The sequence below is a fragment of the Saimiri boliviensis genome, chromosome 14 (assembly GCF_048565385.1).
Source record: "Saimiri boliviensis isolate mSaiBol1 chromosome 14, mSaiBol1.pri, whole genome shotgun sequence".
Classification (NCBI taxonomy): domain Eukaryota; kingdom Metazoa; phylum Chordata; class Mammalia; order Primates; family Cebidae; genus Saimiri; species Saimiri boliviensis.
This window is the reverse complement of record NC_133462.1, coordinates 69391095-69413585: the sequence shown is the minus strand read 5'-3', so window position 1 is coordinate 69413585 and position 22491 is coordinate 69391095. Positions and strand designations below refer to the sequence as shown.

General features: G+C 34.3%; 1 protein-coding gene across 1 annotated transcript in view; it reads right to left on the bottom strand.

Moving 5' to 3' along the window:
- Positions 1–22491, bottom strand: part of SPATA17 (spermatogenesis associated 17) — a 207039-nt gene that overhangs the window by 92737 nt on the left and 91811 nt on the right. Inside the window, exon 7 of the mRNA XM_003930345.4 lies at positions 5259–5462. Within this exon, the coding sequence (XP_003930394.3) occupies positions 5259–5462 (204 nt within the window). The remainder of the gene's footprint in view (positions 1–5258; positions 5463–22491) is intronic.

The window sequence follows — 22491 nt, the reverse complement described above, 5'->3', positions numbered from 1 at the left end:
CAATGTTTAGTTTGCCTTGCTTCTACCTAAGTCCTGGTTATGAGTTAGATATATTTATGTCCTACTGTGTTTTTCATAATTCATGTTATTTACAGTCATCTTGTATTTCTAAGCTTAATTATTAAAACCATAAAATTATCACAGATATTTTAAAAATCCACCTGACAAGTAGAGCTACTCTGGTTAGAGTACAAATATCATCATTTGGGCATAATCTCAAATGTCACCAATGAGTTAAATACTTTTCTATTATTGGATAACATACAGGAATATGGCTCAGAAAAAAAAAACATAAAACAATCTCATTTTGGGAAAAAGAAAAAGAAGGAAGGAAAGAAGAAGGGAAAGAGAAAATAAAAAAGACGAATGGAGAAGAATAGGAAGGAAAGAGGCAAAGCAAAAAAGAGAGTAGAAGGTGTAAGAAAAGATGACAGAAGGAAGATTGAGAAGGAAGGAAAGATAAGAGAATGAAGAACAGGACCATGGGGATGACATGGCCAGAGGAAGAGGAGGAGGAACTTAAAATAGGAAAGAAAGGAGACAGAAGAAGGTAAGAAAAAAACAATGATGGAGAAAATAATAGAGAAGAAGAAAATAAAAAAGGAAGAAAGAAGAAAAAATAGTAGTAGGGATCATTATTTTGTAGCATGCTAGATAAATGTAATTCAGGAGCATATATTAAGTATATATATATATATATACATACACATATATAAATATATATTTTTAATTCCTCCATATATTTATATATTTCATATATATTATTAATATATATATTTATATATTTCATATATATGAAATATATATGAAATATTTTTCATATATATATTATAAATATATATATTTATATATTAATATATGAAATATATGAAATATATAAATATAAATATATAAATATGTATATTTCTCTCTCTACACACACACAAAAGTTGTTTTACAAATGTGTGTATTTTTCTATTTTTATACTTATACCATACATATATATAACTTTCATATGGGCTGCTATACCATTTATACATAAATATTTTTCATATACCTATACATCATCCATACATTATTTCTATATATCTATATGTACCTTTCACCTATGTATTCCATAGACACTAAATACACTCAGGTATATATGTATATGTGTAAATAGAATGGTATGGAGGAAGAAGGCCATGGTAAGAAATGAAAATGGTTGTACAGACATTGTATTGAGAAACAGAGATGAAGAATGAATACTAACAAGTGTAGAAGAAGCCACATCATAAAAGTATATTAAAAGCAGGGCAATAAAACAAATGTAACAACATTATAAAACACCTATATAATCATATTACATGTTTAATGGTTAATGTTGTGAATACTGTATAGTGTGGTAGTTTGGTTCACATGACCTTCATGGTGTTTCCAGCTTAGAAATATTTACATGCCCTTATTTTATTCATGCCATGTAATTTTCACATTTCCTAAAATATTGTATGGAAATTTACTCTATGAATTCCATGTAGTACCAGTAGTTATACAAATGAATATAGCAGACAATGTAGATTATTAAAATTTAAATATGCAATGTTATATCTACCTTAACTGCTTTTGAACAGTTATTACATTTAACACACTGAACACTTAATATACAACCAATGGAAATGCTAGAGTTAGTATTTTCTTGAAAGAATAATTAATAAATTTAATTACTTGATGCAGTTATATGTTTTATGTGCAATGTGATGATTACTTACACTAAGAAAAATAGTAATGTTCATAATTCAAAATAACAAAAATTCAGTTATTCATAATATAAAATTCATTTTGTATTTGCATTAAAACTATTTTAAATGCTTTTACTAGAATATTGATATAACTCTTATTTAAAAAGGAATAATGAAACCATACTCTGAAGATATATCCCCCCAGAAAACAGAAAATTTTCCTACTCTCTCTCTTTTGTACCCTTGCTCACTCCACCATGCTTGTCAATCCATTTTAGAAAAGCAAAGAATTGTCAGATTTCCACAAATGGATTCGTTTACTAGGTAATTAAGAACACTAATACATGGGCCTGGTGTGATGGCTCATTCCTGTATTCTCAGCACCTTGGGAGGCCAAGGCAGGTAGATCACTTGAAGTCAGGAGTTCAAGACCAGCTTGGCCAACATGGTGAAACCCTGTCTCTACTAAAAATACAAAATTTAGCAGGCCATGGTGCAGGCACCTGTAATCCCAGCTACTTTGGAGGCTGAGGCAGGAGAATCACTTGAACCATGGAGGCAGAAGTTTCAGTGAGCTGAGATCCCACCACTGCACTCCAACATGGGTGACAGAGCAAGACTCCATCTCAAAAAAAGAATACTGATATAAATAGAATATCATAGGAACTGAATCAGAGATGAAGAAAAAGAGAAAGCAGTCCAAGGGAGAAACTGACTATAGATTTTCAATTATATTTTATAGCTCCTTCTCTAAGATAGTATAACCACCAGTTAATAGTATTATCAGTTAGTAGTTTTGAGAGAGCAAAAAAAAAATAAATAAATAAATAAAGGGAATTAAGGATGTAATTAAATTATAGATAATGGAAACAATACGTATATCACAAATCATTACAGTAAAGTGGGAAATTTTTAATGACACAGAATGCAGGACTATCTTACTGCCAGGATGATTCAATGGTTGGGGGTATAAAAGGCAGTCTCTAAGATGACCCCCAAGGACCCCTGCCTCCTGGTATTCATGCTTTTATGTAGTCTTTTGCCCTTGAGTATAAAATAGACGTATTCATTTCTAACAGATAGAAACTGGCAGAAGCGATAGGATGTCACTTCCCGCATTAGCTTTATAAGGCTGTGGCTTCTGTTTTGAAAGCTGTCTCTCACTCTCCCTAGGATCACTCATCCAGAGGGAAGTGAGCTACCATGTTGTGAGGCAGCTCTGTGAAGATGCCAATGTGAAGAGGGGCTGAGACATTACAACACCCAACCATGTGAGTGAGGGAACCAACCAAGAGGGTCTCACTGCCCTCCTATTCCTACCCTCAGTCTGAGCCTTTAGATAAGATCACGGCCCTAGCTGACATCTTTTTGTTTTTTGTTTTTGTTTTTAATAGACACAGGGTCTCACTATGTTGCCCAGGCTGGTCTCAAACTCCTGGGCTCAAGTGATCCACCTCACCCTCCCAAAGTGCTGGGATTACAAGCATGAGCCACTTTGCCTGGCCTGGTTGACATCTTGACTACAACATCATGAGAGAACTTGAGTCAGAGGCACTCACCAAAGGCTGTACCTAAAATGGCAAACCTACAGAAACTGTGAAATAACAAATTTATGTTGGTTTAACCCATTAGATTTTGGAGTAATTTATTATACAGCAATATAGATACACAAGGGCATGCCAATGTAGGGAGCTAATGGTCAGGAGTTTAACTGTGCGAGCCAAATCTAACCCAATTCGAGATTGATACTACATGGTGGCAGTTTAATTATTGATGGGGATGATAGACCTGTTGCTCTCCAGGACTTTTAGGATGGTAACAATCATCACTCACCCCACCCCAGTCTACCCTTTAGCCTCAGGAAGTCATTTGCCAATCCTATTCTACCACAATCCAGTTATAGTGAAGATTTCCCATCTCTACTATGAGTCTTACTTTGTTTTGAGCTGTCTCTAAATCTCAAATTTACATTTTTAAAATTACTCAAACCCAAGTTATGTTTAAAATGGTATATAAAGACATATAGCATCAAATGAGAAATAAAATTCAATAAAATTGATAATACATATGTTCCCAGCTACAAGTTACATCAAGTATAACCCGTATATCAAATATAACCTATATATCAAGTATAACCAAGTATATCAAGTGCTATAACAATATTTTTACATAAAAAAAATCTAGATTCTAGGAAATAATCCATGTTTTAACTTCTTATTAAACATAATAAGATTCTCAACATCACTAATAATTAGAAAAATGCAAATTAAAACTGCAGCAAGATACTACTTTACATCCATCAGGATGGCTACTATATATATATTTATACATATATAAAAATATATATAAATATATAATAGGTAAATATATATAATATAATATATAAATATACAATATATTATATATAAATATATACTATAATATATAAAAATATATATAACATTACATATATATATATAAACAGAAAGTAATTGTTGGTGAGAATGCAGAGAAATTGGGATCCTTGTGTCCTGTTGATAGGAATGGAAAATGTGTACAAATGCTATGGGAAACAGTATGGCAGTTGTCAAAAATTAAAAATATAATTACCATATAATCTGGCAATTCCACTTCTGAGTATATTCTTTTTTTTTTTTTTTTTTTTTTTTTTTTTAGCTAGAGTCTTGCTCTGTCACCCAGGCTGGAGTGCAGTGGTGCAATCTGCACTCACTGCAATGTCCACCTCCTGGGTTCAAGCAATTCTCCTTCCTCAGCCTCCCAAGTAGCTAGGATTACAGGTGTCTGCCACCACAACCAGCTAATTTTTTGTATCTTTAGTAGAGATGGGGTTTCATCATGTTTTCCAGGCTGGTCTTGAACTCCTGATCTCGTGATCTGCCTGCCTCAGCCTCCCAAAGTGCTGAGATAACAGGCGCGTGCCACTATGCCTGGCTAATTTTTGTATCTTTAGTAGAGATGGGTTTCACCATGTTTACCAGGCTGGTCTTGAACTCCTGACCTCGTGATCCACCTGCTTCAGCCTCCCCAAGTGCTGGGGTTACAGGTGTGAACCACCGCACCTGGCCAAGTATATTCTTAAAATAAATGAAGACACAATCTCAAAAAGATCTTTTACACCTATGTTCATAGCAGCATTGTTCATGATAGCTAAAGTGTGGTAGCAACTCAAATGCCTATTGGCGGATAAGTGGATAAACAAAATGTGGTATGTACTTAGAATATTATTCAGCCTTAAGAAAGAAGGAAATTCGGACATATTCTTCAACAAAGATGAACTTTAAGAACATCGTGCTAAGTGAAACAAGTCATGTCAGGGGATGGGGCAAAGGAAAATGGAAAGCTGTTTAGTGGGTACAGAGTTTCAATTCTGCAAGATGAAAAGAGTTCTAGTGACAGATGATTGCATAAAAATATGCATGTACTTAATGCCACTAAACTGTATCGTTAACAGGGTTAAATTAAGATAGTAAATTTTATGTAACGGGTTTTATCATAATATAAAAAGTAAAAAAATAGCAAGAATAAAATTAATGACAGAATCCTTATACAGCAAATTAGTACCTGACATTTCTTTCTATTAATAGGTGGTAGAATTTCAGACCGAGGAAAAGAACGGGCGCTTGTACAAGCTAGCCAATCAGTAAGGCTGGTGGAGTCCTTCTGCTTAACTTTAGGTCTTTGGGGTGTTAAAGGCTTTGCCTTCTGTAACTGCAGTTCCCATGGATCAGGCTCTTTTCTGAATGGTGAATTGTATATTCCTGGAATCTAAAGAAGAAGAAATCAATTTCTATTTTGCCTTTAATTTTCACATGAAATAAAAGAAAAATGTAGTTGCATCATGAATTTTTTTCTTATGTTTAAGGAATATTTTAACTACAACTGTGGTTCTTAACCAGAGTTGGACTTCAGATTTACCTAAGGAGATTTTACAAAATATTCATACTTTGTCTTTACTCTAGACCAAAAATTTCAGTATCTTTCAGGATTGAGCAGTAAATATTTTAAGAACTAGTGAGCTAAAGTTTCTATCTGTCACACAGCCTTTTCACATCATTATACTTAAGAAAAAATTACAGTAAGCCCCAAGCCATTCATTCCGTGTTCTAACTATATGCTACTTATATTTAATTACATGATTAAGTCACACATTCACTCACAGGAAGCCAAATATACAATGATTGAACAAGTTTCAGATACAAAATATGTATTCAAATATTTGATTATTTTAATTATTATTCATTACACAACCTAAGGGCAGCTATCTTAACTTTTGTACTTTAACAGTCAAACTGGTATCACCTAATTATAATGCTATAATATAATGCTATAGGTATCACCTTTAATGATGTCTATAGCCTATAACATAGGCTATAAAACTACATTATATATCACTCAAAATAACATCCTGTATTTCACGAGTTGTAGTCATGTGGTTAGGTGCTATGCTTCTGTAGTGTCCTATTATCCTGCTGTTCTACCACTGACTTTGTCACATAATGTTAACGAAATAGTCAAAAGTGTCTATCATACAATAGCGGTTCAATAGATGTTTGTGTGTCAAATGTTAAGTCAAATTTAGCAGATGTCCATTTTTGAAAATTTAATGTTGTTTGAGTATACAAACTTCATAGAATGAAATTTTGAGGGTATTATATTTTAGTGGTATTAGATACCAATCTTTGATATATGGTTCCATGAAGCCTTATATCAAAATATATACACATGTGAATATGTAAATATCATACACAAATGCATACTCAAAAGGAGAAGTTACATTTTAAAGGGCAGTATGACTTATTTGGTTTCTTTGTAGACACTCTGGACTATATAAAGAATATATCCATTAAATTTATCTGTTCTTACTAAAAATGTGATTTCTCTCATGCCATCAACATATCTATAAACATGCCTGTTTGCTGTATTTACTTCATGGAATCAGCAGTTCCAAAGCATTAACTAAGACAGCTGTCTTGGAAAAACTATCTAAAAAAAGTTTATATTTCCAGCCTAACTCAACAATAAGTGTTAACCTCTATCAAATATCTACCCAAGCTAGATTCAATGTCCTATCCCAAACGCTTCCTTACTAGGGAAATAACCACCACAACACCTGTCACATTACACTGTTTCAATATTATATTTACAATGCATGTCTTCCATGAGCTAGCAGTTGGAGCACAGAGCGTCTGTTCCAGGTATTCGTGCAACCCCAGGGCCTAGCAGGGTACTTGGCACTTAGTAGGCACTCAATAAATGAATGTTAAATGCTCATCTAGAATAACAATGCACAGTTCAGAAAGGCTCATGAAAACCTCTGTTTTACTCTTGCTTTCCTAAGCAACATAAATATCTTAATAAAAAGTTTGAAACTTACTTCAAAATCGTACCGCCTGCTTTCAAAGAATATACAGATTAAACCTTTCTCTTTCTTAACAGAATAGTTTCAATTTGCTTTAAGATACATTGTCAAAGACCTACTTGAGTCACCTCCAACTCAAATTTTCTTATTTTATAATTGGAGACTGAATTTTATTGGATACAAAAAAGTTAATGTAAATGCATTTACATATTTAAATATATTTTTGTACTGGCTCTTCTTTGAGCTTCATTCTCTATTACAATTGACACAAGAAAAACACTGTGCTGAAAAACATTAAAGGCAGTTATATAAACCATTTCTAATGTCATGTTAACATTTTCTCACTATAACAGTAAATGTAGACAAGGTAAATACACAGACAATAGATTTCTGTGGACAGTAATTTTTAAGTCAATGGCAATTATAAAGATAATTTCTAGGGTGATTTTCTAAGATGAGAATTTATTCATTATAATGAGAAAAAAATAAATGTTATATTTTTAAAAGACAACCATGACATAAAGTATAACTAAATGTACAGTCTATAAAAATGATATGAGAATAACATTCTGATCAGTGATGATCTAATAAACTGAAGTCTGTTAGTTTTTTTATTAACATTTCTACAACCTTACAGATTAAAATAGTAAAATATATACAATTTAGCTAGATTATAATTTATCATTTGAAAATATCTACCTACCTGAATAACTACTACCAGCTATTAACTTTACCCCATTAGAAATCCTCTGATCTCCTTGCACATTTGCATGCACATGTATACATAGGCTAGATGGGAAATGCAAATGGATCGGCAGACATGATAGCTTTCTTAAATTATATTTTGCAACCTATATGGAGACCTCCTCATGTGTATTCTCTTTGCAATTTAAATCAAATATAGATCGAAATATATTTTAATTGAATTTCAAATGTATCATTTAAAGTCTTCAAGGTGTCAGTATTTTAGAAATTAATTTAATACATTTGCTAACTTATGTCAATAAAAACAGTCCAGCACTCCCTCAATCCCTACAGCAAGCAACTACCCTATTTATTTACATTGATACAGTATTCATTTACTTATTATTTCTTTAAGTAAATAAAACAACCTTAACATACTATTGTCTCAATTGCCATATTTCATCATTTGTAAGCCACTTATGAAGAATGCTTTGTTGTTGATTTTTAGAAATATTACCATGAGTCACAAAAGACAGGGTTAATCCTAAGGGACTGTGGCATATTTTTCAGTTTTCACATTTTTCACAACTTAGAAGGGCTACTGCCAAGCTAGCTTTGGGGACTTCATTTTCAGCAATAATTTTCTAGAGTGACCAACACTATGGGGAAATCTGTGCTAACTGTTTAAAAAAAAAGAAAAAGCCTACAACTGAGTTATTTGCAGTACTGTCATGCTAACATTCAACTCAATAAGACCCAAGAAATCTCAGGAGAGGACTCTGCTAATAGCTTCTTACTGACCTCCTTGCATCAGGCCCTGCTGCTGACTGGTGGCCCAGTGGTGAATATGGCAAATGAGGTGTGAAAGCACTGATTTTTTTTAAAGGCTATGATTCTGACTCGTCAAAAGGAAAAAAAAAAAAGGCAATGAGTTATATAATAGATATATATTTTTCTTGAATTCCCCCCTCCAGACTCTCCATCATGGGAACTTAAGCATGACCTAGAATATTAATTATGTCAGGTTGAGCAATGAGCAAATGTACCATTTGTTACCCAGTCACCCTTAGCATTACATTAATATTTGAACCATTCCATATTTCTAACAATCTATCAATTGGCTCTTTTCTTCTCAGTTTTTATTCTTATACTTAAGTGTTATATGGAAAAGTGTAAAAGAGGTACAACTGATTTGAAACTAAATGGATATACTTGTTTTATTTGAAGCACCTACTATTTTATTCCATGAAAAACATTTTTATAGCCATTTTCCACTCATACACTGACCTTTATTTTGTAATTGCCTGGGGGAAGCTATAGTCCAATTTTTTTCTCTTCTCGTTGTTATCAAGGTATACTTTTAAAACAAATTTCTACGAAATAGGAAGAATAGGACACAGGATTGTGTGCACCTACAATTCCCAAATCACAATTATTAATGTTCTAATTTCATATTTTAATATAACAGAAATAATAATTTCTCATGATTTCCAAGGAACTGCTTATTCCAGGTATGAAGAATGATTAAGTATTCAGGATAGGTGGAAGAATTCAAGTTTTAGTTTTACAAGTGACAATTACGCAGCACACACACACACAAAAAGTGGCTTACAACAAATAGGAATAAAATATAAAACTATTTTCTTGCCTCTTGATTAAAAATTTCTGAATACCGTGAGAGACAGTTCTTAAAGAAGACCTGTCTAAAATATGTTTGGGTTCTAAGTTTTAATCGCATATGCTTTTAAAAAATAATACACTCAGCCAGTAAAGAAGAGTAGTAAAGATCTCTCTCTAATAACTAGAAAAGTAAAAGTGGGCCAGAGAACTGTGAATGAAATATTTGCTAGGGTAGGGACTGCTGAATCAACACTGACCAATGCACTTCATCATAATTATCAGGACATACTACTGCCATGGGATTTATAAAAATCCCACTCAGCAAATAATTGCCCTGCTGTTAGGAGATAGTCAGAGTGTTAACACGCTGTCACAGTCCAGCATTTAGTAAGATATTCTACATTCAATTACTCTTGCTAAGAACTAAAAGGAAATGTGGTCATTTCTCAGCTACAGCAGTTATGCTTCCACGTGCATTTCAGACAATAGTTAACCCTCAGATAGTACCCCAGGTGGAATAGCAATTGCATGGAAACATTAGGGATTCACAAAGGATATAACTGGTCAGAACTCATCTATATAAAGGAATATTTTTAAAAATTGTAACTGATGACAAATGCTTTTAGTCTTCTTTGTTTTACTTCAGTTAAGAAAGAATTTAAAAATGTTTTGAGCCATATTACAGAGTGGGGTCACTTTAAATGTGGATCCCAGAAAGTTGAAAAAGTAACTTAAAAGTAACTTGAAGGAGTCATTTGGAGCTCTTCCAAGAATTCAAGCTCTAAATAACACCATCAAAAGGAGCATTTCAGCCAAGATCATGAGTTTGTTTGCATGCTCCTTCTAAGACCATTCGTCCTGAATTTCTCAGGGGTGCATATAAGGGGTATTTCAAAAATAATAACTGCATTCAGTGAGTTTGTTTGGAGAATTCTAGAACTCCTCAGAGGTATATAGTGCAAGGGGCAAGAAGATCTATATAAAAAATTCACCTTTAGAAGTTTCTCCTAACTATGGTCCTACACCATCTTCATTCTGGAACACATTCATTTTTCCTCATGTATTTCATACACCAAAGATACACTTTGATTTTTTTCTCACATGATAGAAAATAAATATTGCAAATGAAATGATGTAGCTAGTTAACCAAAATATATATCTTTAGAAATCATTTTGATATCTTCATCCATATGATCATACATTAAACATCCTAATGAAATGTTGATTAAAATGAAGAAATTTAAATAAAATACTGAGAAAGGGTCGATCTTGCTAGATCCAAAATAGGAACAGAAGTGAATAAAAGTTATTATTCCCATCAAGCTGTTCTCAGTGGTGGGGAGGGTGGGATTAGGATAATGATTTTGTGATTGACTATTATATAACTAGCTGGTAGTAAGTGTCATCTAAAAACTGTTGAAAAGGTACATATCAAAGGCTGTAGTAAAAAGTATAGGTCCTCTAGAAAGCTCTGTATAAAAAATATGCACATTAATTCTAAAGATGGGTAGAGCTTTGCAACAAAGAAAAGAAAGACATTCGAGGCCAACAGAATTATAAAAAAATAAAGACATGGTTGTGGGAAACTATACACCTTTGTTAAAGAAACATGAAGGTGGCCAGTTTAAGCATGAGGCTATTGTTAGAGATGAGCTTGTAAAGATTGGGGTCAATTCTAGAAGGCTGAAGATTTGGACTTAATTCTACATAAAATCAGAATATCTTGATTTTTACATCTCCTTTAAAAGGTAAATTCAGAAGAAAGTCTGAAGCAGGCTATACTGGTGTGTGAAACTTGAAGATGTAGCCTCTGTGGAAATACAGGCAGAAAACACAAAGACAAAAATCAGGCATTAGAAGCAGTTTCAGATATGGCTGGAATGTTGTAATGATCAGACCAGGATTTAATATAACTAAGATTAATATGCTAAAGGCTTAATGAATAAAGTACAGAGCATCCAAGGAAGATGGCCAATGTAAGCAGAGAGATGGAAAAACTATTAAATAAACAACACTGTAACAGAAATGAAGAATGTTTTTGATGGGTTTATTAGTAAATTGGACATGGTTGAGAAAAGAATCCCTGAACTTGAGGATATGTTAGTAGAAACCTCCAAAATGGGAAAGCACAGAGAAGAAAGTCTGATAAAAATGAAACAGAATATCCCAGAGCTGTGGGACAAATACAAAAGGTATAACATATGTGTAATAAAAATAACATAAGAGTGAGAGAAAGGGACAGAAGAAATATTTAAAGCAAGAAAGACTGGGAATTTACCCAAATTGATGTTAGACACCAAGCCACAGACCCAGAAAGCTCAACAAAAATCAAGCAGGATAATTTTAAAAAGAACAAAACCACAGCAGGCAAATTACATTTAATTTCAGAAAATCAAAGGTAGAGAAAAAAATCTTATAAAGAGCCAAAGAAAAAAACACATTACCCTAAGAGCAAAGTAAGAATTTTATATCCAATTTCTCCTCAGAAACCATGCAAGGAGGAAGAGAATAGAGTGAAATATTTAGACTATTAGAAAAAAAAGCCACCAGCCAAGACTCTACCCTGTGAAATTCTCCTTCAAATATAAAGGAGAAATAAAGACTTTCTCAGATAAAGAAAAATTAGGAGAATTTATTGCCAGTTGACCTGCCTTACAAAAAATATTACAAGAACTTTTCAGAGAGAATAAAAATGAAATATCACAATGTTCTCACTTACAAGTGGGAGCTAAACATTAAGTACACATAGACACAAAGACGGGAGCAATAGACACTGGGGCCTATTTGAGGGGGAAAAGAAAGGAGAAGATTAAGGGCTGAAAAACTACTTATGAGGTACTATGCTCGCCACTTGGGTGACAAAATCATTTGTACATCAAACCCCAACAACACACAATTTACCCATATAACAAACCTACACATGTGCCCCTGAACCTAAAATAAAAGCTGAGAAAAGACAAGAAAAAAAAAGAAGAAAATGATATATGCTAGTAACTCAGATCTACATTTTTTTTTAAAAAAAAGGAAGATCAGAGAAGGAATAAATCAAGGTAAAATGAAACTTTTATTTTTATTATTCTTAATTGATCGAACAGAGAACACTTTGTTCAAAATAATAGCATCAAGGTATTCAATTATGATGCTTATGTATATAAATGCTTATGTATAAGTATAATAAATGACAATAATACAAGAGAAGGGAGAAAGAAATGAAAATTTTTTGTTATCATTAGGTACTTGTATTACCTCTCAAGTGGTATAGTGTTACTTGAAACTGGAGTTGGATGAGTTGCAAACGTGTATTGCAAACTTTAGGGCAACTTCCAATTAAGTTTAAAAAAGAAGAATAGCTTACATACTAGAAAGCAGGGAAAATGGGATAATATAAAATATGCAGTTAAGGCAAGTGGCTCACACCTGTAATCCCAGCACTTTGGGAGGCTGTGGGTGAATAACAAGGTCAGGAGTTTGAGGCTAGCCTGGCCAACATAGTGAAACCCTGTCTCTACTAAAAATCCAAAAAAAAAAAAAAAAAAAAAAAAAATTAGCCAGGCATGGTGGTGGGTGCCTTTAGGCCCAGCTACTTGGGAGGCTGAGGCAGGAGAATCACTTGAACCCAGGAGGCAGAGGTCACAGTGAGCCAAGATTGTACCACTGCACTCTAGCCTAGGCAACAAAGCAAGAGTCTGTCAAAAAAAAAAAAATGCAGTTAAAATTACAAAAAAACAAAACAAAACAAAACAAAAATCCCCAGAAAAACAGTGTAAGACAAAATAAAAAGCGAAGAACAAGGGGCACAAACAAAATTCAATATCAAATATGGTAGATCTTAATCCAACTAATATATGTATCTACTATCAATAATCACTTTAAACATTAATGGCCTAAATACATCAATATAGAGATTGTCGGAGTGGATAAAAAAGAAGACCCAATTATAAGTAGTCCACTTTAATATAAACATACATATAGATTAAAAGTAAAGGGCAGAGAAAGATATACCAGGCTAACACTAATCAAAAGAAACTGGGAGTAGCTGTATTAATTTCAGGTACAGCAGACTTCAAAGGAAAATTATCAGTGATAAAGAGGGGTAATAGGTAATGATAAAGCACTCAATTTCCCAAGACACAATAATTTGTAAAGTGTATATGCCTAGCAACAAAGCATCAAAATATGTGAAGCAAAAACTGATAGCTATAAGTAGAAATAGATGAATCCATTATTATAGTGGGAGAATTCAACAACTCTCTGTCAGAAGTGAATACATCTAGAAGGCAGAAAATCAGTAAGGACATAGTTGAATTTAACAGCACCATCAATCAACTTAATATAATTGGCATTTATAGACTACTGCATCCAAAAACAGCAGAACACACATTCTTCTCAGACTCATATAGAGCACTCACCTAAACACTCACACAGGAGACTCATCCTGGGCCATAAAACACATCTTAACAAATTTAAATGAACAGAACTTATACAAAGTATGCTGAGTGTAATTAAACTAGAAATCAATAACAGAAAGATAGCTGGCAACCTCCCAAATACTTGAAGATTAAACAACACACTTTAATACATGGAACAAAAAAAAACCTCATGGTAAAATTTTCAATATTTTAAAATAAATTAAAATATAGCTTACCAACATTTGTGGGATTCAGCAAAAGCAAGGCTTAAAGGAAAATTCATTGCCTTGAATGTATATATTAGAAAAAAAATATAAAATCAATAATCTAAGCTTCCGTATTAGGAAACTGGAAAAAGGAGAGTAAATTTATTCTAAGATAAGCAGGAGAAAAGTAATAAAAATTAGAGCACAAAGCAGGGCACAGTGGCTCACACTTGTAATCCCAGCATTTTGAGAGAACAAGGTGGGTGGATCACAAGGTCAGGAGTTTGAGACTAGCCTGACCAACAAGGTGAAATCCCGTCTCTACCAAAAATATAAAAATTAGCTGGGCATGGTGGCTCATGCCTGTCATCCCAGCTTCTCAGGAGGCTGAGGCAGGAGAATTGCTTGAACCTGGGAAGCAGAGGTTGCACTGAGCCCAGAGTGTGACATTGTACTCTAGCCTGGGTGTCAGAGCAAGACTCTGTCTCAAAGAAAAAAAAAAAGAGAATAAAATAATAATATTGAAAACAGAAAAATCAATAAAGAAAATCAATAAACCAAAAACCAAAAGCTGGTTCTTTGGAAAGATAAATAAAATTGATAGTCCTCTATCCAGGCTAACAACAACAACAACAACAAAAAGATGCAGATTACTAATATCAGAAATGAAAAGGAAGACATTATTACAGAGCCCATGGATATTAAAAGGATAATAAAAACGAGTATTATTTTAAAAACTATGCCCACAAATTTGAGAACCTAGATGAAAAGGACCAAATTCCATTTCATCTCAACAGTGAGAAACTAGAATCTTTATCCCACTAAGATCAGGAACAAGGCACAGATGTCCCCTCTCATCACTTCTTTTCAACACTGTACTGGAAATTACTGTAATTTAAATAAATTATAAAATGGGCAAAATACCTGGATACCTCCCCAAAGAAAATGCACAGATGGCAAATAAGTATATGAAAAGATGGTCATTGTCATATGTCATTAAGAAATATCACTATATACCAACTAAAATGGCCAAAATACAAAACGCTGATACCACCAAATGCTAGTAATGTGTGTGGAGCAATAGGAACTCTCATTTTTTGCTGGTGGGAATGCAAAATGACACAGATGCTTTAGAACGGTTTGACGGATTTTTACAAAATGAAACGTACTCTTATCATATATTCTAGCAATTGTGTTCTCATATATTTACCTAATTGACTTAAAAGCTCATGTCTGCACAAACACCTGCACACAAATGTTTATAGCAGGTGTTTACATAATTGCTGAAACTTGGACGCAGCCAACATATTCTTCAGTAGAGGAATGGATAAAATGTGGTACCTTCAACAATGAAATGATATTTAGCACTAAAAAACAATGACCTATCACACCATGAAAAGACATGCAGAAAGCTTAAATGCATATTACTTAGTGAAGGAAGCCAATCTTAAAAGGCTGTATGACTCCAACAATCTGACATTCTGGAAAAGAGAAAACTCTGGATATAGGTAGTAAAAGGATCTGGCTTTCAGTGGTTGTAGGGAGGGAGGGATGAAGAGGCAGAACACAGAAGGTTTTTAGGGGAGTGAAAATACTCTGTATGATAGTATTATGCTGGATATATGTCATCATATAGTTGTTAAACCCATAGACTGGACAGCACCAGGAATGAAACCTAATGTAAACTATGGACTTTGGGTGCTAATGACATATCCATGTAGGTTCATTGATAGTAATAAATGCACCATTTACTGGATGTTGGACACTGCAGGATGTTGACAGTGGGGGAAGAGTGTGCATGGGTAGGGAAAGGCAGTATATAGGAAATTTCTGTGACTTCCTATCAATTTTTCTATAAATGTAAAACTGTTCTAAAATATAAAGCCTATTTTTAAAAAGTAAATGGCATCACCAGCTCCCCAGTCTCTTAAGTCAAAAACCCGAGAATCATCCATGATGATCACTGATTTTCCCTATCCCAAATATCCAACCCACCAACGAGTTCTGTTACTTCTAGCTCCAAAATACATCTTGAATCCATAGGCTTCTATTCATATCCATGGCCACCATCCTTGTCCAAGCAACCATACATCTTTACCAAAGTGCTTCACACTCACAGTTTCTCTCCATCTGCTGTGCTGGTCCCTCTTACCCCCTATCTGCAAGGAAGTCCAAGTAATAAAAACAAAATGAGTATTTTAGTTCCTTAATAAAAACCTGTCATTTGCTTTTCAATGCACCTAAGAAGATCTAATAAATTCTTAACAAGGCCCATTCTTTTCTGTTCCAACCTCATTTTAGCCACTCTCTCATCCGTCACTACACAGCCGCCACATCTTATTTTTTCCATTTCTTCAATACATGCCAGTTATATCCATGACTCAAACTCACCAAAAATGTTTTTTTTTTTCCATCTGCTTATTTGCCTGGCCAAATCATACTCATCCTTAAGAATTCACACTAAATATCATTTCTTTAGAAAGACTTTTTATGACCCACACACATTCTAAATTAGACTGTCCTATTCTATTCTTTCTCTCATGGGACCCTTTTCACTTTCATCGTGGCACTTATAACTAACTGTATGCATATATGAGTAATTGTTTTATAACGTCTATCTCACCAAGTCTGGTTTAAGTTCCAAAAGGACAAGGATTGTGTCAATTTTCTTGGCCTCTACATAGGATAAGTTGTTGGTTTTCAACTCTGGCTGTGGAACTTGAAAAATACCGATGTTCAAGCTCTTCCCTAAGTTAACTCATTCAGAAGCTTTGAAACATGTGTCTGGGCATTTGTCTAGTTTAGTTGGTGGGGTTTTGTTGTTGTTTTTTTTTTTTTTTGAGAACCCTGACTATTGCTTATCTCACTCTCTGGCATAGAGTAGACAATCTATGATGACCTGAATCACTGATATAAAACCACAGGTCTATAAAGAGGTTAAAATTTCTTATTCAGAGATAAGGAAAAAGAGCAATGAAAATAAAGGTTGAGATGGACAGAGGAACATTCCACAGAGTAGAATCAAAAGGCACTGATATTGGATTAATTCAGAGGAATATAAGACAATGTGGAGTCATGAAAAAGCTTGGGTCTGGAACCAAGTCAGAGAAGGTAGAAAGAGGAACTGTTATGTAGGAATATTAATATCTGTTTTGGAGTTATTAGGATTGAGCTTCCCTTAAAACATTCAAGTTGAGAGGTCCAGTGTATTGTTGTAAGAGTAGGTTTGAAACTTAGAAAAGAGGTTGTAGCTAGCAACTGGAGTGTTTTCTGAATAAAAACAGCTGAAGGTGTGACAAATGGATGGGGTTACTGAGAGGGTGTAGACTGAGAGAAGAGCCAAGGGGAACGTCTTAGTAGTGTGCATATTAAAGAAATAAGTGGGAGAAGAGAAGCCCATGAAGGGCATCAACAGTGAGGGAGGAGAAGCAGGACACAAGGGAGAAGGCCATTTCATGAAGGAGGTCAGAAGTGTCAGATGCTACGGAGAGGTGGAACAGCATGGGGACGGAGAATGCACACCTGGAATGGTAATTAGAAGGTGACAGGTGACCTCTGCAGCAGCAGGTTCTGTTCTTGTGGCGGGTACTACACTGTAATTCAATGAACGTGAGAAAAGAAAGAGGATTTCTCTTCAGCCCTATTGCATTTTGAAAGACTTTGCAAGGAAGATTCCATTTAAAGAACTTTCTCAGACATCTTCCTCACTAAACAATTCTCTTTACATGGAAATGTCAGGTCACTATTTTACTGATCCTTGAAAGAACTAGACTAAAATTGCTTATTTTCTTCCTTAGGCAATTTTTCTAGGCTTGCTCCTTTCTTTAAATTCTATCAATGCCCTCCCCTACCCCTAGCCCACCCCTATCACCAATATGGCTTCATTGATCTCCTTTATTTGCAAACTCTCGAGACTGATTCCTGCTCTTCCATTTTAGTCACAGCCTTGATAAGTTGTGAATAATTAGGTAATTCTAATAAATGTTGATTTCTAGTATAGACACACACACATACACACACACACACACACACACACACACACACACACACACATTTATATATACTATTCTGTGGAGTTAGGCTGCCTGGTGTTTGACCAGTATCAGGAAGGAAGAGAAGAAGTTTGGTGCAGAATGTGTGGCAAGGAATTCTTAGAAAACAATAAGACTGCAAAGTAACAGAACCTTTAAATAATGTTGGAACTAAAGAACTATAAATAGTCCCATATGACATCAGAATATACAAGACATATAGAAATTACTGAAGAAGACTGAGAAGAAATGACCAGAGAAGGAGAAAAAGCTGACCATAATGTCACAAAGGGTAAAGGAGGTTTCAAGAACCAAAGTGTAATGAGCAGTGTGCAGATCTCAGAGAGGGCCCACATGTTTACAGGTAGGAGATTCCTGATGGCCTTATCAAGAGTTATTTTCATTAGAGTAGTAGAAGTGGATATCAAAGTCCATAGTGATTTCTAGACTTCACTATGACTCCCTTATGCACCATTTCTACATAGTCTTAGTTGGTTTATTATGCATACTAACAATGCCTGTGTGCCTTAAGAAAAATAGAAGAAAATAGCAAAATACGTTTTTATGACCACCATCCTCCTACAAAACTTCCATTATATACTCTTTTCCTCTGGATACCTAGTGTTTTCACTTACATGGATTCTTCTACAGATAATTTGACTTACAAATGATTTCATAGTTTGAGTTTAAAAGTTCTAAGATAATTTGGTGCTGAAAGAAAACCCTCCATAATTACAGAACCAGAAACATGAATGAAAACGTTCTTTTGTTAAAGAAAATGTAGTAATAGAATTGGGATTTGTCAAACTTTATTTCTAGTGTTATACAGGAATTCTGCAAGAAACTGATTTCCCACCAGTCTTCGAAGAAAGAAGAAATCATGTTAGGTTTCATTGAGTATGGGTGAATGCCACAGGGGGAAATGCAATATTGGCCAAAATCTTGTATCCAGATGTTAAAGATTTTCAGAACACAGCCCTTATATAGTCTTCTTCTATAAACTTGTGGCTTCTTACAGGGAAATTATTAAAGTATCTATCAGATACAGATTATATCTGCGATTTTGTGATTATTAATTGAGCTAAGTGATTAGATTTTTTTCACTTTTCTGTATGTTATCCTTCAATAAAATTTTATTTTTTAAAATTACCTTTTGTTTTCCTATTTTGTTCTGACCTTGATAGTAGAAATCCCAGAAAATTCAACTATTCTTACAACCTAGTTATCTTTTATCACTGCTCAAACTTTAAATCTCTCTGGTGGTAACATAATGTGGTCACAAAGTAATTAGAGCAAAAATAATTTGGTCAAAAGAAGTTGGTCAATACAAATTTTGATCGAAAAACTTATCTCTAAAATGAGCAAAAGCCCTGCTCTCTGGATTTTGGGGTGTACTATTGGGTTGTTTGCATATGCCTTTTTTTCAATTTTTGAAAATTTGAGAAAATAGTTATTCCTTTGTACTTTTGAATACATAATTTATTTTCAGTATATCATATCATTACTGTAGTATTTAAAATAAGGACAGTATAGCAACTTAAATTTATCCACAAAAGAAGATAGTTGGATTAAGCAACTATTGATCCATTTGCTTTTTGGTCAAATTGCTTATGACAAAATAATTTTCTACCAAATGAATTGTATCTCTCTTTTAACTATATTCTTTGGTATATTCATTCTCAAACCACTACTATACTACCTTTCCAAAGACTTCTGATTTCCTTGCCTATAATATTTTCAGCCTTGCCTTGTGGAACCCCTATTCCATCTATATGAAACAATCTCCCTCTGCCTCAAACTTTTCAATAAATGCATTTTATTATAAATGAACTTCCCTCTCTTCTAGAAAACCACTTCCCTTGCTGCCATACTGAGCAAAGCATTTTAGTATTCCTTTGTATCACAGTCACCACAGAAAGATTTTCCTTAACCCAGTTCCCCAATGCCACTTGCAATGTGGTACTCATCTACTTTTTTGTACTCTGAATATCTCATATTTTTCCCTATTATAGTTATCATAAGCAGACTTTTTGATTATTCCTTATTCACAATAGCCTTTGGCGCATGGTCCAGTCTTCCTTTTTACTGCATGTTCCTGCATAATTTTAGATGATTTCATATACAGATGACAACCTGTCCCAATATTATAGCTTCACAGATCTTTGATGCCTTCATCTCCACTGACCTTCACATTTATGGAATGGTGACCACACCCCATACATCCCCATCATCCAGACTGCTCTTAATTCGATAATCTTAAAGATCCACATCTCACCCTCTTACCACAACTTTCTGGTCTGTTCGTTTTCTCATATTCTTATTCTTGTTACCCATAAGTTCATTCCCTGGAGATCTCAAGTCAATTGATTCTTCCAACCTTTCTTAATCTATTGTCTCCTTTTCACCCTTACTTAGTTCCCTGCTCATCTGAGTCCCATGGTTGATTCTCAAGGCTCTAACATCAATCATCCTGTCACTCAAGGCTCTAACATCAATCATCCTGTCATATCCACAGGGCCATACCCCAAACCAGAATCAATTCAACTATGCAGTAGAGCTTAGTGGTTATGGGTGTGCGTTCTGGAGGCAGATTAACAAAATCCAAATCCCCATCTTCACCTTGTATTACCTCTGTAAGTTTAACCTGCATTACATAACCTCACTGTATCTCAGTTTTCCCATCCATTATCATGGAACTACCTCATAAGATTGATAAAGATTAAAGGTACTAAATCTTTAGTACCTTTGAGCTGTTCAAAAGCTAAGACACTTTGAACAGTGGTTGACACAAAATAAGTACCCAACAAATGCTAGCTTTTTATCCTAAGAGAAAGTGTCACATAGTCATTGTACATGTGGGCTCTGTTCTAGACCATCAAATCCTAACACTGACATTGGGCTACTTATGAATCTTTTTGTGCCTCATTGATAATTGGAAGTAATAGTCTATCTCATAGGATATGTGAGGATTAAAAGAAATAACTCATGTAAAGCCTTTATAAGAGTACTCAGGTCAAAGTAAGCATTCAATAAATATTAGCTGTTATTACTACTATCATTCTGCATGCCTACAATATCAGGTTGTTGATAGCTGCTGGAATAAATTACATAACCAGGCAGAATGATATTTGTGAACTTCAAATCTAGCTGGCCCCCAGTACCACTAAACAATCCATCCTCTCTCATCATTTTAAGATTATTCTAGAAGATGTACCAGAATATTGGGTATTCAAACATTAATTACATTAACATCTGACTTTCCCCACAAAAGTATCCATACATGATCCCACTTTAATTTTATTCCTTCTTGACCTACAAGTTCAGGTCTTTTTCCACTTGTTTAAGCCTACAATTTAATGATCTTCACTGCATCGTCTTTCATCTTTTCTGGGTCCATATTTATTTGGTTATTTTATCTCTTCTGTATTTTCAAGCTTTCTCCCTGAAGTAGCTCTGACCAACATGTACAAGTTTCTACCATGCTAAAAACTCTCCTCTAACCTTGCTTCCTTGCCAACCTTACAAATCTAGTTAGTGGGAAGTACATATTTCCCATTCCTCAGGTTTTCATGGAAGTATGTCAAGGAAGGAGTGGGTTTTCAGTATTGAGCATCAGGAAAGGAGTTGATGTGATCCAGCCTAATTTAGCCCCTTCCCTCCAAACTCTTGAAAGCCAGCCTATTTATGGGAAGCAAATATCCTTTGCTCTTGCTTCCTTTCAGATTCACAGGGATAGGCCTACTTTTCCTCCTCCGTCTCTGACTAGGAGGCAGATTTAATGATGAAACTAACTAGAAGCAAGCTCATTATTGATTCAGACATAAACTTCCAATTCAGCTTTCATTACTAATTATGAGGTAAAGATATGCTTTTATCTCCATCTATCTGTCTTTTCTATTTTTCTTTCAACTGGTTCTGAAATCAGGCAGGAAAAAAAGGGGATTTATGTATTGGGCTCTAACACCTCTTTCCTATCTTAGCTAAGTTTCCACCCTGACTGTTCCATAACAGTACTTTGGCAAATATCATGTCTCACTTCTGCCATGAAATATATTAATGTCTCAATGATGCTGAATATATCAATAAACATATCTTCAGTTTTATCATTTGGGATGTAGCAAGCTCAGTTTTTAACTGACAGGAATATTCATTAATTAAAAGAAACATTGCTAATTAGATCAAGAATGAGATTTCAAAGAACATTTGTATTTTTATAAATATCCCTTCATTTCATAAAATGATTACAAACCAATGTACAACAGGATGCTGAACAGGATTTCTGTTGTTTCAGAATTTCAGCTTGTGTTTCAAAGATGAAAATACTAAGTAGGTGACAAGTACCCACTTCCTCCTCTCTTCATGGCTTGTTTTCTGGCATGACAAATAGATTGCCTAATAAGTATCCATAAGAACCCATGAAGCCTTGCTTTACTTCCTGTGAGAGGGCCTTGCATCTGAACTTGTCTCTTCTACATCCTGATGTTT